This window comes from Sturnira hondurensis, unplaced genomic scaffold (assembly GCF_014824575.4).
Source record: "Sturnira hondurensis isolate 20B ecotype Veracruz unplaced genomic scaffold, ASM1482457v3 Scaffold0000648, whole genome shotgun sequence".
NCBI classification, from domain to species: Eukaryota; Metazoa; Chordata; class Mammalia; order Chiroptera; family Phyllostomidae; genus Sturnira; species Sturnira hondurensis.
Genome location: NW_028073279.1, coordinates 1,322,051 through 1,337,288, shown reverse-complemented (window position 1 = coordinate 1,337,288; position 15,238 = coordinate 1,322,051). Strand labels below are relative to the sequence as shown.

General features: G+C 40.0%; 2 protein-coding genes across 2 annotated transcripts in view; one reads left to right on the top strand and one right to left on the bottom strand.

The window, feature by feature from the left end:
* Window positions 1–15,238, top strand: part of TNNI3K (TNNI3 interacting kinase) — a 283,730-nt gene that overhangs the window by 209,603 nt on the left and 58,889 nt on the right. The gene's annotated exons all lie outside the window — the stretch shown is intronic.
* LRRC53 (leucine rich repeat containing 53) lies at window positions 162–14,719 on the bottom strand. Its single transcript, XM_037042364.1, is given in 8 exon segments — window positions 162–722; window positions 724–1,089; window positions 1,091–1,336; window positions 1,338–2,908; window positions 5,729–6,238; window positions 11,260–11,833; window positions 12,050–12,291; window positions 14,632–14,719. Coding segments are annotated over 8 exon segments (3,774 nt in total). The 3' UTR covers window positions 162–545.

The following is a 15,238-nucleotide window of genomic DNA, read 5'->3' as shown; positions in this document are numbered from 1 at the left end:
AGGTTTAAAAGACTTCTACTTAAGACCAAGCATAATTGTCAACCAAACATTCTCAAATGGTTGAAATATACCAATATACAAATCAGCTAGACCACAGTTAACAAGCAAAGCTCAATTTTTATTTACATACCATAATTAGGAAAGCAGATCAGGCACAAATATGAATATATAATCATCTGTGTGGAAAGCAATATTGTAATACACTAATTGAGATGTGTGTAGTAGTTTCCATAAAATAAACATCAAGCGTAAAGCGTACTCTTTTCTTCTTCAATCTTTCATTTACTTAAAGCTTTTTTTTTTAATTGACTTTCTTTTCCAAGACTAGGCAAAAATTTTCTTTCCCATTTCCCCATTCCTTAGAGAAGAAACCTCATTTGTGTCAAATATATCTCGCGACTCCATCTTTGATTTTTGCTTTATAGTCAAACGTGTACTTTTATTTCACTGATAACAAAGAGTTGCTAAGGATTTTTTTCTCCCAAATAATGCATTTGAAATGCATGCAAAAGCCGAGGGGGGGGTGTGTGTCCTTTCGAAGAAAGCTAAAGTAGAAGATGATTATTATTTGAGTTATTTTGTTCACTTTGTTCTGCCTCCAAAGGTGAGATATTAGCATATCCAGCCGATGGTGGATGCAGTGCACCCTTTAGACCAGAGTTTTCAGCTTCATTTCTTCCTCTAGGAATTAGAGGCACCTCATTTTCTGCCTCCAAACGCAATGTCTTTTACCTCTGGTTGCGGGGGACCTGCTTCAAGTGTCCCCGCTGCCATCGTGCCTTCTTTGTGGGCACTGCTATCTTGATCTGGTTGAGTGTTTGGAGCCCCTCTCAAATCATGCATATTTCTATTTATTTGAAGATTGGTTTCACTAGGAGGTAGTCTATTTTCAGTTTCCTGACAACTTATAACACTCAAATCCTCAGCTGTGATTGTAGCCTCAACAGCACTTGAACCATGTAGTGTAAGATTTTTACTTTTTCCATGTTCCCAAGTTTGCTGCTTTTCTTTTGTCGTGCCTGTTAAGGTCATCTGTCTGATCCGCACTAACGTACTAGCACTGGCCTTGCTCTTACCAGGCATTTTTTTCCTCCTCTTTTTCTACCATTTTTATTTCTAGTGCTTGAGTGCTTTTATCCCTAGGCAATGCATTCTTGCTGTCAATTTCTTTTTTGCTACTGTTGGTTAGATGTGAGATGGTTTGAGAAGTATTGGTATCCTTGGGAAGTTTCTTCCTATTTTGGGATGCAATAGATTTCATCTTTGTAAATGTTGAGTTGCCCTTGGATTGTGTTTGGGGAATGAAAGAGGAATCACATGTTTCTGTTTTAGGAAGGTTTTTTTTCTACATCCATTCCCTCGTCTGTAATACAATTTTCCCTTATCTGATGTGATATTTTGGATTCCATCACTAATATTTTTTCTTCGTTTTCAAGTTCTTCTTGACTTGAATGTTGTACCGCATGTTGCAACATTTGATCTTGATCTACAGTATGTTCCTTGTAGGTGTCAATTTGGTGGACACCGACAGGTTGCATGGGATTTTCCAAGGACAAAGAAAACTGGGTTAGCACACTGGTCTCAGATTTGTCCTGCTCAGTGTGCTCAGTGGGTTGTGTTGCCTCTTGGTCAGGAACCCTCGTGGAATGGCAGGATGTTAAAACATCACTGCCTGTGTTTTCCCAAGAACCTGGTAAAGAACTGGAACCTACCAATGCCAGGGGAGTTGCACCTTCCATTTGCTCTGTGGACAATGGAGCATGTGGATGCCTGCATTCAGCTGCAGGGGCCATGAGGCCAGGCAGTGTTGCTTGGCTTCCATCAGAAATGAGGCCAGGAGGGTGACGGTTGCCTTGCGGGCAGCTCTGGTCGACTACAGGTAAGTTGTTAGCGGTGAGCAGAGGAGCTTTTTTAGTGTGTTTTTTGTAATATAGGGTCTGATTTGGGGCTTGTTTAAGAGGCAGTCTCTTTGAAGTGAATGCAGCATAGTCGTTACTCTCTGGCTGGTGGGGAAAAACTGCAGATGACGGAAGGTTTATTTTTGCTTCTTTCTTAGAAGCTTTGGGCAATTTATTAGGAGGTAACAATACTTGCTCACATTTTGGTGGACCTTCTGGCAAGGATTTTTCTGGGTGGACTCTGGCTTTTCTAAAAGGGTGTAAATTTAATTTTATCTTTAAATTTTGCTTTCTAATTTTCCCTTTGACATCAGATTGATTGATCCCTTTTTCTTTCAGAGTCTGTGTATCAGTGAGCCATTTTCTCCCTTTGCTTCTCTCTCGCGCACTGCTACCTTTTTTGAGATTCAAGGTGGTCAGGAGCTCGCTTTGAGTCTTTTGCTGTTTTGAATAAGTTGATGTTTTGGGTGACATCTCCAGCCTATTTTTTTCAACTAAACCAGGATCATGGAAGCTAACCCTCCTAGGAGAATGTGTTTTCTTGATATTTGTTGATAACCCCGATAACTCCATGTTGTCCTCACTCATAAGGAATTTTTCTATTGCACTATAAACTTGGATTTGCTCATTCTTAGACTTTGAATATTCTCGACTATGTGGCTTCTTTTCTTTTACATAATCTTTAAGTTTATCATGGGGCACATACTTACAGATAAGAGATTTTTTTGGCTGAAAATACCGAGGCCTGCTCTGTTTTAACAGTTCACAAGGATCATCGTACTTTGATTCAAGTTTTGGTAAGGTCTTTTGTACATAGTGTTCTTCAGGCTCATAAGGCTTGGATGATGAGCTGGTAATAAAATGTCGCTGCCTGTGAGGTTGTAAGCCATTGTCTTTTTTTTCTATTGGAAGCTGCCATGACTCATTTGTTAAATGCTTTTCAAGACTTTCTCTGGCCAAAGCTGAAGCTCGAGTTGCATATCTTCTACTGACTGTGTCACTGCTGATATCTGTGGAACAATAAATGCAGGAATTTAACACTGAGCAGAGTTACATCACTCCAACTGAAGAGATGCTTGGAAACCTTGTCAAAGGGGTAAAAGTGATTCTTCTAATTATAGCAATTCTTGAATATTTTCTAATTTTTCATCAAACCCACACAGGACATTTGACAATTTGTAGTGTTTGCAATGACACCAGCTGCGGCCACATTTTAATCAGTTGGGATGCTAACTTAAAGTTGTGGAACTGGAGATAAAAAAGTTCAGAGTTGCACACCTTTTAATTAGTTGTTTGTTGATTAAATAGCTTTAAATATGAGTAACAATTAAATCTTTTTCAAATAACCATAGTAATTTTTTTCTACATTCATTTCTCACTTGGAACTGAATATTAGAAAGGACATAATAAAATATCAAATAGTATTCAAGTTTCAACATTGAAAGAAAAATGCATATAATAATCTTGGGTCCATAAAAGCAGAGATCATATCTATGTCCCAACACTGATCACAGCATTCATTAAACATTTGTTAAATGAATAAGTATTTTAGCATATGGCCTGCTCTGAGTTACAGAAATCTCTGTCTGGGATTTTTAAATGGTGCAGGTTAATGATACATGTTAAATAATATATTGTTTAAAGATTTTATTTATTTATCTTTAGAGGGGAAGGAAGGAGAGAGGGAGAGAAATGTCAATGTGTGGTTGCCTCTCGTGCATCCCCTGCTGGGAATTGGCCTGCAACCCTGGCATGTGCCCTGACTGGGAATAGAACCTCTATCCTCTGGTTCACAGTCCTGCACTCAATCCACTGAGTTAAACCAGCCAGGGCCATGTTAAATAATATTAATGACAAAAACATAAACTAAGAGCCAGGCATTGTGCTAAATATCGTACATTCATCATCTCATTTAATAACCACAAGACTCCTGATCTATTGGACAAGTCCTATTATTCTATCACTTTTACAAATAAAAAAAAAAAGCTTCAAGAGGTTGAATGTTTTCCCCCAGTCATGCCTGCTAAATGACATGGGCAGAACTTGACCCCAGTCTGTCTGATGCTAAATCCTATCTTCTTAACCACAGTGCACATTATGTTTAAAATTGCATCTTATTAATGAGCCTTCTCAATAGTGTGGATTTGTTTGTTTTATTTGGAAAAAGAAAGAATTATTTCTGCTCAGTGATAGAAAGGAAGAAGTAAACTAAGCCTCAGAATAGCATCTAATATTATCTGAGACCTGCCTTCGTCTTTCTGGGTGACCTTGGGGAAGCCACTTATTCTCTGGATATCAGAAGATTAGACTAGCTGGAAACTTTATGTGGATATAACTTCATGTGGCTATAAAATTTATGTGGGTACAAAATTATTCTGGGGAAAGAATATGTAGCCTTTATCAGATTCTAACAGTTCTGTGACTCAGAGATAAATATGAAGAACTATATGACGAGATCATGGCTAAAGTCTCCTCTACCCCTGAAACACTGACTCTGTGCTTCCAGTCAGAAGGCACCGTCAGACTGCCAGTGCCCTTTACTGATGGAGGTTTGGGAGCAGATGTGGCCTTGGTTGGTTTCTCCTCGAATACCTGTCTTCTCCAGCTGCAGTTCAATGCCTGGCGTGTAGCAGGATTTCAAATGTTTCTTAAAAGTCTAACTGTCTGAGCCACCAGTGTTCTCTGTATGAGACAAGGGACTGGGTTTTACATGGTTAAGAGGCCATATTCCTGTCAGTGCAGGATTTTCCCACAGAGAAGTTAAGGCACTGGGCAAAGCTAAAAGGAAGCATGCGACTAAGGTATGTTTGTATTGAAAGGCTGAGAACTTTTTTTTCTGTAAACTAAACCAATCTGATCTGTTTTTTATGGCTGATGTTTATTTTCTTGGCGACTCCTCTTTTGAGTCAAATTAGCAATCCCCAGAAACTGGTAAAAACTAGAGTCTGGGAAGGCAATGGAATAAATTCACATCCTGCCTTATGCTACATGTGAAATAACATACAGTTTTATTCTTTTCCAATGGTCCCCAGATCCATCCTCAGGGCTGGATCCCCACAGTAAGGATGTCTTGGTGCAGTACCTCCGTCATTCACATTCTGAAAGAAAGCTCTGCTTGTTGTAATCCAATTCAAATAAATGACAGGAACTTCTTTACAGAGCAGCTGTCAAAGTTTTCACTGCTGAGCCTGAAAGCATCGCCTTACTATTCAGGAAGAAAAAGGAAGACATTTAATTCATTGCCTCCACCTAAATATTGACATCGCCCATGTACAGTGGGTAGATGTCGTGGCCAGATTCACTTGGCTCCCGACATGGGACAATGAATTAAGTCCTGACTTTCCCTGGACTGGGAAGTTATCATCCCTGACAGCTCAGCAAGCAAAGTATGTGTCCTGACATCATTCCTGAAATGAATCACTAGCATTAGAAGGCCCATTCTTCTAACATGTCATGCTCTGGGAAGGTTGCTTACTGCAGAATTGGCATTAGAGCTAGAAGGATGTTAGAATGGAAGCCGATGCTCAAGTTCCCATAAATCTTAACAGCACTATCGCTATTTAAAAGGGTTCTTCTATTTTTTTTAACATTGTTAGGTGTTGGGTCACAAAATTCACTTTACAGCAGGATGTACTCTCAGCTCCTGAAGGTGGGGAATCTCCATGTATACCTTGCCCCCCAAACACATGCACACACATTCACAATGTTTTTAGAAAAGGAATAGGCTGGTGCTACAGTGGTTTTTATTCTCCTGTCGAAGAAATTAAAAGAGGCAACCTCCTTCAGAGGAATTTAAACAGAGTGGGATTTTCTACAACAAGACCACTCACCTATTGTTTTTGTTACATGCTGTGTCAGCGTTTGAGGTTGGACTTCTCCAGGCTCAAGGTTCCTTAGATTTTCAACTGTCTTTGGGCAGTATCTTGCAAGTAAGCCCGCTCTATTAAAAGCTGCCATATTCCCAGGAGGGGCTGGACATCCCGACTGCAGCAATCTACCACCAAGGCAGATACAAGCGCTGTCTTCCTCATGGCCCTTCCTGTTCAGGTTTCGATATGACCTTTCAATGGCTGTGGACTCAGAGGTCAGTGCTGCTTGGGGGCTGCTTTCCTGTGAAAGTGCCATTTCCTTTCCGGACCCCACGGTGGACTGGACCTTTACCTCATTTTCCTGGGTTGAGCGGCAGTTACAGTATCCCTTAGCGTGGTGATTTCTTGCCTCGTGAGCACACAGGGATTCACCACAGGTTCCACAACAAAGTTTTGTGTGTTCATTTGCTTTGCCTTGTTGAAGTTTCCAGTTAAATACAACTAAACCTAGGCAAGTCAGACCAACAGCTCCTGTGACAAACAGAGAGACCATTAAAACATAACATCATAGGAAGAAACATATAAGTCACCAAATGTGAAATCCACAAATGTCAAGGTTAATGGCTTAAAGGGCATCAGAATGGGTGGGAGATCTATCACCATGTGGAAAAATAGCAGTTCAGAGAGAGGCCATATTATTGACACATTCTGTGTTCTAATTTGAACCTTTTTTGTGTGTCTATTAAAATGATAAGAAACAATACTATCTGGAATGTCTTTAGTGGAAAAATAAGGTGTTTTTTTTTCCAGTGGACTGAAATTCACTGAAGATAAAATAATTCATGCATTAGAATTCTTTTCCTGCCTATGGGAAACCAGCTTAATTCCAAATTTTCTATTTCTTAATCCCATAATCAATCCCCAAAATAGTCCACAGTTAGTATATATCTGAACTTATCATATACCACATCTCCTCCTCAAAAAGAAAAATTAATTCTACATAGTATTGTTCTATATTGAGCACTCATAAAGACTCACCCCCAGGCTCAGTGTACCTCCTTGGCTTCCCATTATAAAGGCCAAGCTCCTTGACATCCAAGGCTTGGTGCAATCTGGCTATGGCCCCCCTTTTAGCCTTGTGTTTCATTATTTTTCAGATTCAAACACTATGCTTCAAACTCTTCAATTTACCAGTCTAAAAATGTACTTCTAAGCCTTTGTGCATGCTCTTAGTGATGCTTGTAATAACTCCTCCTATCTCTGCTAATCTGAATTTTATCTTTCCTCTAAAATCTAAATCAATACCTCCAAATTTATTGATAAGTCTGCTGGGGTTTCTTCCTTATTCTTGCAAAGATCATTCCCTTCTATGAACTTCCTCAACCACATGATTAACGTTCTAAGTTTGGAATGTGTGGTACTGTCGTTTCCTGTTCTGTGAAGGTAGAGCTTGTCCTCAGAATAAAATTGCAAAGGCAGCATTTCTGAAACCCAAGTGCGGAGTCTAACCCGTTTCTCCCTCGCTGTTTCCCATCTCAATAAATGACATCATCAACCGCCTAGATGTTTAAACCGGTCTCTGAGTCATACCCGAACTCCTTCTATGTCATAGTGCTTTCCTTTTTTACCTTAGCATCTGAAACAGTATAAAATTATTCTTTTCACTTACTAATTTGCTTGTTCACTGTCTGTCCTTCCCTGCTAGAATTAAGCACTACGGGAAAATAGTGCTTAATTTTCAGTTTTGTTCAAAAATGTATCTCCCATGCTCATAACTCAGGCACAAAGGAGGCACTCCAGAAATGTTTGTTGAGTATTAAGTAAACATAAGGAATTCTGTTTATGGAATTTCTAATTTCTGTGTATGAATTCTAATCATGAAAAGTGCTGAGTGGTCTAACTTTACAAATCCCCAAAACGGTGATCAGGAAGACATGGTGTCAGCATTGATGGATGTAGGGACAATGTCTTCTAAGCCCAGCTCTCCCTGCAAACTCCGCAGGAGCTTGGACAGGACAGTTCCCCGAGAGAATTCAGGATGAGCGATGGAACACGTGGATGAGGTGATGTCAACACACTCTCTAGGTGGATTGGTTGACTGCATCACGCCTGGTTCTCACCACTGCAGACAACTTTAATGAAAATGTGATGATACATTTTGAACTTGAAAGAAAAATGAAGGTTCCAGCCATGGTTGTTTCATTTTTTCTGTGAAAAATACAGATTAAACAAAAATAATGACAGTTTCTGGTAAAATCCTCCAAATTTTGTATAGTTTACTAAATCTTGAGGTCTTCTAAATTGCCTTTAATTTATTTGACAACAATAAATCTTGGAGAGTGCTATAACATATTGAAACAATTTAATGTCTATTAAAGACACAACATTTTTTAAAAGTGGTACCAAAAGTTAGATCAGAATATTTTTTATCATGCCAGGTCCTAGGGTTTGATTTATTTCAAATGAGGGCTCTGGATTGTAAGTGTTTAAAATGTATGAAAATAATAAATTTTTGGAAACACTATCTCTCTTATATGGCATAGGAAAACTCAGGATTCAAAGCTTTATGCTGACAATTTTCTTGGGCAAATATTCTAACCACTCTGAGCCTTATTTTCCTCCTATGCCAAATGGGGATAATTAATACCACCTAGAGATTAACTGACATAATATATGTGACCTGTTTAATATAGCATTTTGATACAGTAAGGCTCAATGAATGGCCATTGGGGCTTATGCTGGTGACTGCTGCTGCTGTTGTTCAGGTTTTGTATTGTCCTATCAGTACCCACAACTCCTAGCTGTTAGGCAAAAAAAAAAAAAAAAAAAAAAAAAAAAAAAAAATCCCAAAAGCAAATCAGAAAGATTTGTATTTGTGTTTGCTTTTGCCCTCTTTGTATGGTTGAGGCAGGTACTAAACCAAACAACAAAGGAAAAAAAGGCCTAAGTTTTTTCAAATACATGCAGTAGGCACAATCCGATTGTGAAATAAGGTTTCCCCTCTAATTGTGTCTGATCAGAAAGGGGAGCATTGTGGGCGTTAGAGCCATGCCTGTACCGCATCGCCAGTCAGGTGTGGTCGTTTTTTGTTTGTGCGGAGAGCAAAAGCAGTAAATGAAGCTTGTAGGCAGACTGAGCGAGCTATTAAGAAGATGGTTGAATTTTCATTGCCATGGGCACTGTTGCTATTTTTAAAAACAGTTCTGACAATCTTTCTGTAGGAAAACAGTTGGAAAAACAATACGAGATAAAAAGCGAAATTAATGATACATTCTCATTGAAGTATTGGAGGCGTGTTCCAGCTTCGTGAAAGCTTTCTATTTTTATCCAGTCAGGTCACAGAACAAGCAGTGTCAAGATGTCAATGTTCGGTGCCAAATAACCACTTATCAGTTTTAAATTAACTGAATATTATTATGTTATATTGAATTGTGATGTTTATCTATAGCTGAGAAAGAAAATGAAGTCAGAGGCCAAATTAGAGTTCCAAGTCTTTTTGTTACTGTCCAGCGGTACAGATAGGTGACCACACTTTTACTTCAGAAGGAGCAGAATCTTAATGGAGTGAGTGGAATGAACTCATGTCATAAGTCAGAGTTTTTTAGAAGAATCTCTTTTAAAAACAATATTTTTAACAATTACGCAGTGAAAGATACATTATGATGATAAATTCATGCACTATAACCCAACATGTATATAGTTTTATTTATAAATTATCAGAAAGTATTCACACACATTGGGCATCCTATCATTTTGACAAATCTTTGAAGTCCTTTGAATTTCTGTCTCTACACTAACACAGAGTTGTTTACTTAGAAAATATTTTCTGAAAACAGATATAAAAGATACCTAGAAGATACTGAAAATTACTATTATAATATTTCCAAAACAATGTCCTACAAAACATAATTCAGTGAAATCCTCTGTGACAAAGAGGGTGTATGGTCAATAAGTTTGAGAAATGCTTTACATTATTTCTTCCCCCTAGATTCATAGTGCTCATTAGCAAAGGAAAGGCAATGAGAAATTCTGCAGCAAAGAAGCCCGCTTCACTTTGTTTAATCCAGCATAGCCCGCACCCGTGTGAACCCAACAACATATTGCTTACGTGTGAATCTGTGCTTGTTTTTATGCGATATCTATTAATTATCCCCTAGAACTGGTATTCAAAGAAGCACATTTAAAAAAACTATCTCTGCCCTATTGTTTCATCTTTTATAGTAAATTATTTCTTAGCACATGTAATTACTGACATGGCTGCACAGTTTTTGAAACAATTTATCTTTCTGAGATAATTTGCATTGACTTTCAAATGAGTTTGAAAAACTAGTGGTCGTTCCTTTGCCCGGTCCTGATGCTGGTCTCCGTCTCTCCTGATTACAGGTATAACTTGGAAGTTAGACATCTGATGGAAGTTAGACATCTGATTGGAAGTTAGACATCCAATTAATTTCCTGGAAACCTGCTATGGAATGGTTATTTATAGTACACATTCAAAACAGATCATTTCATTTCTGGATGTGAGCCCCTGGCCTTCCAGCTTTGAGGAACCCTTCTCCCAGCACACACACACATGGGCACACACATGTACTTCCCATCACCACGGTTACCGCAAATGCAGAGCATTTCACCATGCACTGCAAACATAGGGGGAAACACACATCGAGGTAAATGACACCAGAACTCTCATGCAGACTTGCTCTTCCACTAATGACACCAAGTAGCACATATACCATTCATTCAGTTAGGTGTAATGGCAGCTGGTGCATAATTTTAATTTTTTAACTGCCAAAGGAAATTTAAGGGGTTGAATATTATACTCTCCTTGGTCTGTGAAGGAATGGGCCAAGTTTTTGAAAGAGACAAACAGAAATGTTAGAATTCAAATCCCCGAACAAGAGGAAATCAAGTCACAGAGAAGTCAAATGACTTTCCCAAGGTCACACAGCACGTAAGAGCAGAGCCAGGATTCAAATCTGGGCAATCCAACTGCACAGCTCACGTGCTTCATCACTGTGCCATACAACCACCATAGAGTGGGATGCACATGACTGTCACAATTGCACATCCTCGTGTACTTGGTAAAGATCACTGATTCTTTCTACAACACAGAGAGACACCCCTATGTGGGTGCTTTGAAGAAAGAAACAGTTCATGTCTCATAACTCCCAGCATCTTAATAAATGTACCAGTGCTCTACAGCATATGGGCGATTGATAAACTGTAGACACTATTCCTTCCTTACAAACAAGAATGCTAAAGTCTACACAGCAATTTAACTTCTTAGGATCACAGTGATAGTTATACCAGCGATAGAGCTCTTGAATTCTGGTGCAAGATCGTTTTCTTCATGTTAGAAAGCTTTTCTGCAACAGGAAATCCTTGCAACATGAGCCAAATCAGCTAACATCCTCCTATATCTAAGTATACATTCCCCCCTCCACAAGCCCAGGCATATTTTTTCAATCACCAAGGAAAGGCATCATTTAGTGTATGTCAAGGATATGGACAAGAGGAGGGAGAAGAGGAGGGTGCACTTCTTCCTGGCATACCTGCAAAGCCCAGGACAGTCAGCAGGGCCACATCCTGCCCTGGAAGGAGGGGACTTCTGTCCTTTAGAATCAGAGTGAGGTTGGAAGCCTTGGGATCGCAGTTGGTGTCAGACAGCCGTAGCATACTCTTTGCACCGGCCACAGCAGCGGTGGGTGGCTGACAATGGAGGCCTTTGGCATTTCTGAGCTTGTGAGCAGAGGACTTAATGTAGTTTCTTAAAAACCGGGCAAGGGGGTAGAGATCACAAGTACAGCTCCACTGGTTCTTATCTAAGCTCAGAAGGATTAAGTGCTTCAGCGGAGTGAAAACATCTGGCATTTGGGCCAACCGATTTCGGGAAAGGTCTACTTCCTGTAGCTGAGGCAGGGGCCGGAAGGTGTCCTTCCCAATGTAGGAAATAAAATTGTTAGATAAATCCAGATGCCTGAGACTGTGGAGATTTGTGCCTCCGAAAGAACTGTCTGTCAGATTAGTGATCTGATTCCCATCCAGCTGGAGCCGGGTCAGGCCCTTGTTGTTCCTGAACCAGGATCCTCGCAGGGTCTGGAGGGCATTACTGCTAAGCACCAGCACCTGCAGGCTGCGAAGCTTGCTGAAGGTGTGATCCGTGAGGGTGGAGCTGGATATCTGGTTGTGCTCCAGCAACAACGTCCTCAGCTTTGAAAGGCCGTGGAGGGCATCTTCCCGCACATCCTCAATGCCATTTCTGCTCAAGGAGAGCAGGGCAAGATTAAACAGGACAGACAGATTTGTGCTCTCTATGGAGGAGAGGGATCCATCAGNCAGCACCTGCAGGCTGCGAAGCTTGCTGAAGGTGTGATCCGTGAGGGTGGAGCTGGATATCTGGTTGTGCTCCAGCAACAACGTCCTCAGCTTTGAAAGGCCATGGAGGGCATCTTCCCGCACATCCTCAATGCCATTTCTGCTCAAGGAGAGCAGGGCAAGATTAAACAGGACAGACAGATTTGTGCTCTCTATGGAGGAGAGGGATCCATCAGTGATGACCAAAACTCTCGTGGTCACAGGGGCTGCTGTGGGGAAGAAAAGCACAGACTAGAAGCAGGATACACGCAAGTGGGCGGGGAGTGCGATGCAGAGCAGAGATAATCAATACCCTCTGGAGAAATCTGATCGCCTGGTAAGAACAATAAACAAAATGAAAACACGTCTCTGATTTCTCGGTTTAAGGGGAAGCCAGGCTCTTTATCAGAATGATGGATTTTTATATTCTTTGTTATTATAACATGTTTATTTGAGAACATAAACCCATCTGTTCCTTTACATGTCAAAGTTAATTCATTGTTTGGGATTATCATCATTGATGTATTTTTGAAGGTGATTTTTCAGGCTGCTTCTCTGGGAGGCTGTGTACTGACCTGCCCCAGCCCTACTGCCAGTACAGACTCACCCAAAAGCCCAAACTATGTCTGAGCTCACTAACCAGTTTCCCATTAGCAATGCATATTTATGCTGTGAACTCAATCATCTTTTTTCTCTCAAACATAAAGGTATGGGTTGGGGCCCAGAAGGGGGGCCGTGGGGTGGGGAGTGAGAAGGAGAGCTGGCTTCTGCTTTTTAGCTCCAGGCTAAAAGTTGGTGACTCAGTAAAGATCTATATTCTCTGCAGACAACCCAAGGATCTGTCAGTGGGGTTCTCATTATAGTCTGGGCCATCTCAGACTCCTGTCTGATATCTGTTCCCTCCAATGAAGTCCATCGTGTGATGACAGGTGGCACGCAGGGCTTCCAACTGTTCAATCCCTTCACCATAATCACCTCAGAGCTATCACTGCTCTGTCATTAGAAATCAAAGCGTTTTAACTCAATAAAGATACATTATAATCAGGAGTTATTGTAACACATCTTTACCATGCTAAAATTGTTTTGACTGCAAATGACAGTGTCATAAGGATAGATGAGTTCACCGTCCCTGGGCGGTCTACAGGTTATATTAGAACAATCATCCGTGAGGGGAGCAAGTCACAGTCCCCTTATGAATGCAGACTGCATCACTGAAACAAAGAGATTTTAAAAATGTAAAAGACAAAGGATGTTCACAGTGCCTTCTTTTTAAGAATTGCTAAATTCCCATCTCTGTAGCACAAGTAGGTTTAAGTCATGGTATTTAAAAAAATACTTATTACTGATTGTTTGAATTCTATTAATTCTGGCCAGTTCAGCACTTTATTTCATTATTGTTTTAATGAGTTGAAGGAGTTTTGTTTGTATGGATCCTTAGTCCTCTAGGGATTTGTCAACTTTGCGGGAACAGACTATTGTTTCTGTCAATTACTTCCCATCCAGACTAGACAAACACTCTACTCACAAGTCATCCATTTACTTCTTTGTGTTTATGAGATTTAACTTCACAGTATTGGCATTTTCTAAATGCGAAGGAAGATACAGAGGTGTAGCAATGTAAATGAGCAATACTGTTTCTTATAGACATCCTCTATCTCTGGGCAAAAAATAATAATACACACACACACACACAGTGGAATTAGGAATCCAACTGAGAAGGTGCAAGTGTAGTGTTCAAATGTTTTAAATACTGATTGGAAGTCGTGCATAATCCACTAGGCTTGAAGCTGTCTCTCTCCTGTCAGGGACGACGACAACAGCTACCTCTTCATTCCCATAAAATCTTAGGATTTTAGAAATGAAAGAAATCATCTTCTTCCTCTTCATCTCAACTCAGACTTATTTCTGAAAAATTTTCATTGGTAGATTTTGTAGCTTGTTTATCTCTTCTTAGACATCAGAATGTAAATCACATTCTCCTCAAATTTGTTAATAAGATGTCTTATTAAATTGTTGACTTAAGCAAGCAATATGTAATGAATACAGGCAGCGTGTCTTGTTAGCACTTCTCCAGCTCATTTACCATCAATAAAAAGGACTAGACTTTCAAAATTAGGTGCACTTTGATAAGAATCTATTTTCCTGGTACATCACTTAATCTCACTAATGCTGAACGACTGCAGTTCAAGTTTCTGATTCGTTGATATTTTTTCCAGCCAGTGGTAGAGTTCAAATTTGTACAAAGTGTGGACAAAAATTTAATTTAAGTAATCTATTTCTTTCTTTTATATAAAAAAGTGAAGCTGCATGAAATGATAGTATTTTCCTGTAATAGCAAAATGTCTCAATTACCTCTGAAAATCTTTAGTTTTGGCTGAGACCACCAGGAACAGGAAAAGAACGTAATGTCATCAGTCTTTAGTCACTGGGAATGTGACTAAAAATGGCTTGCTCTTTAAAAGTTTACCTCTCTAAGCTGAGCCCAGAAAGCAGTCAGTGCAATGAAAGACACGACAATGAGTTTTGCAGGCACACTAAATGTAGCTTTTTAGAGTTATTGGTGTTATTACCTACTATATAGGTTAATTGGTGGCAGAGGGTTACATCTTTGGTGCACACCGAACACGGCGCAGGGCAAGCTGCCGCCAACCGCAGCATGATGGCGGAGAGTGTGAGCCATCCACCTGAAAGGAAAGTAGAGGATAATGCACATCATAGCGTTGACACTTATTATCCATCTTTTCAGTACAAAATGCTTATGAGGCATTTTGGTGGTTTTTGCCTTTTAATGAGCACCTTGAGTTCTCACAAGATGCCAGATAGCCCTGGCCGGTGTAGCTCAGTGGATTGAGCAGGGGCCTGTGAAGCAAAGGGTTGCCAGTTTGATTTCCAGTCAGGGCAACATGCCTGGGTTGCAGGCCAGATCCCCAGCAGGGGACACATGAAAGTCAACCACACATTGATGTTTCTCCCCCACTCTCTCCTTCCCTTCCCTTCTCTCTAAAAATAAATAAATAAAATATATATTTTTTAAAAGATGCCAGATAAATGGCCACAATCCTTAATTTGTGTAGGATTTAAACCAAACTGTTAGTCTTTGACTGTAAATTCAGAGAGCTCACATCCAGGACAAACTCATTAGTACAGATTATTAAAAGATTAAGTTACTTTCTAAAA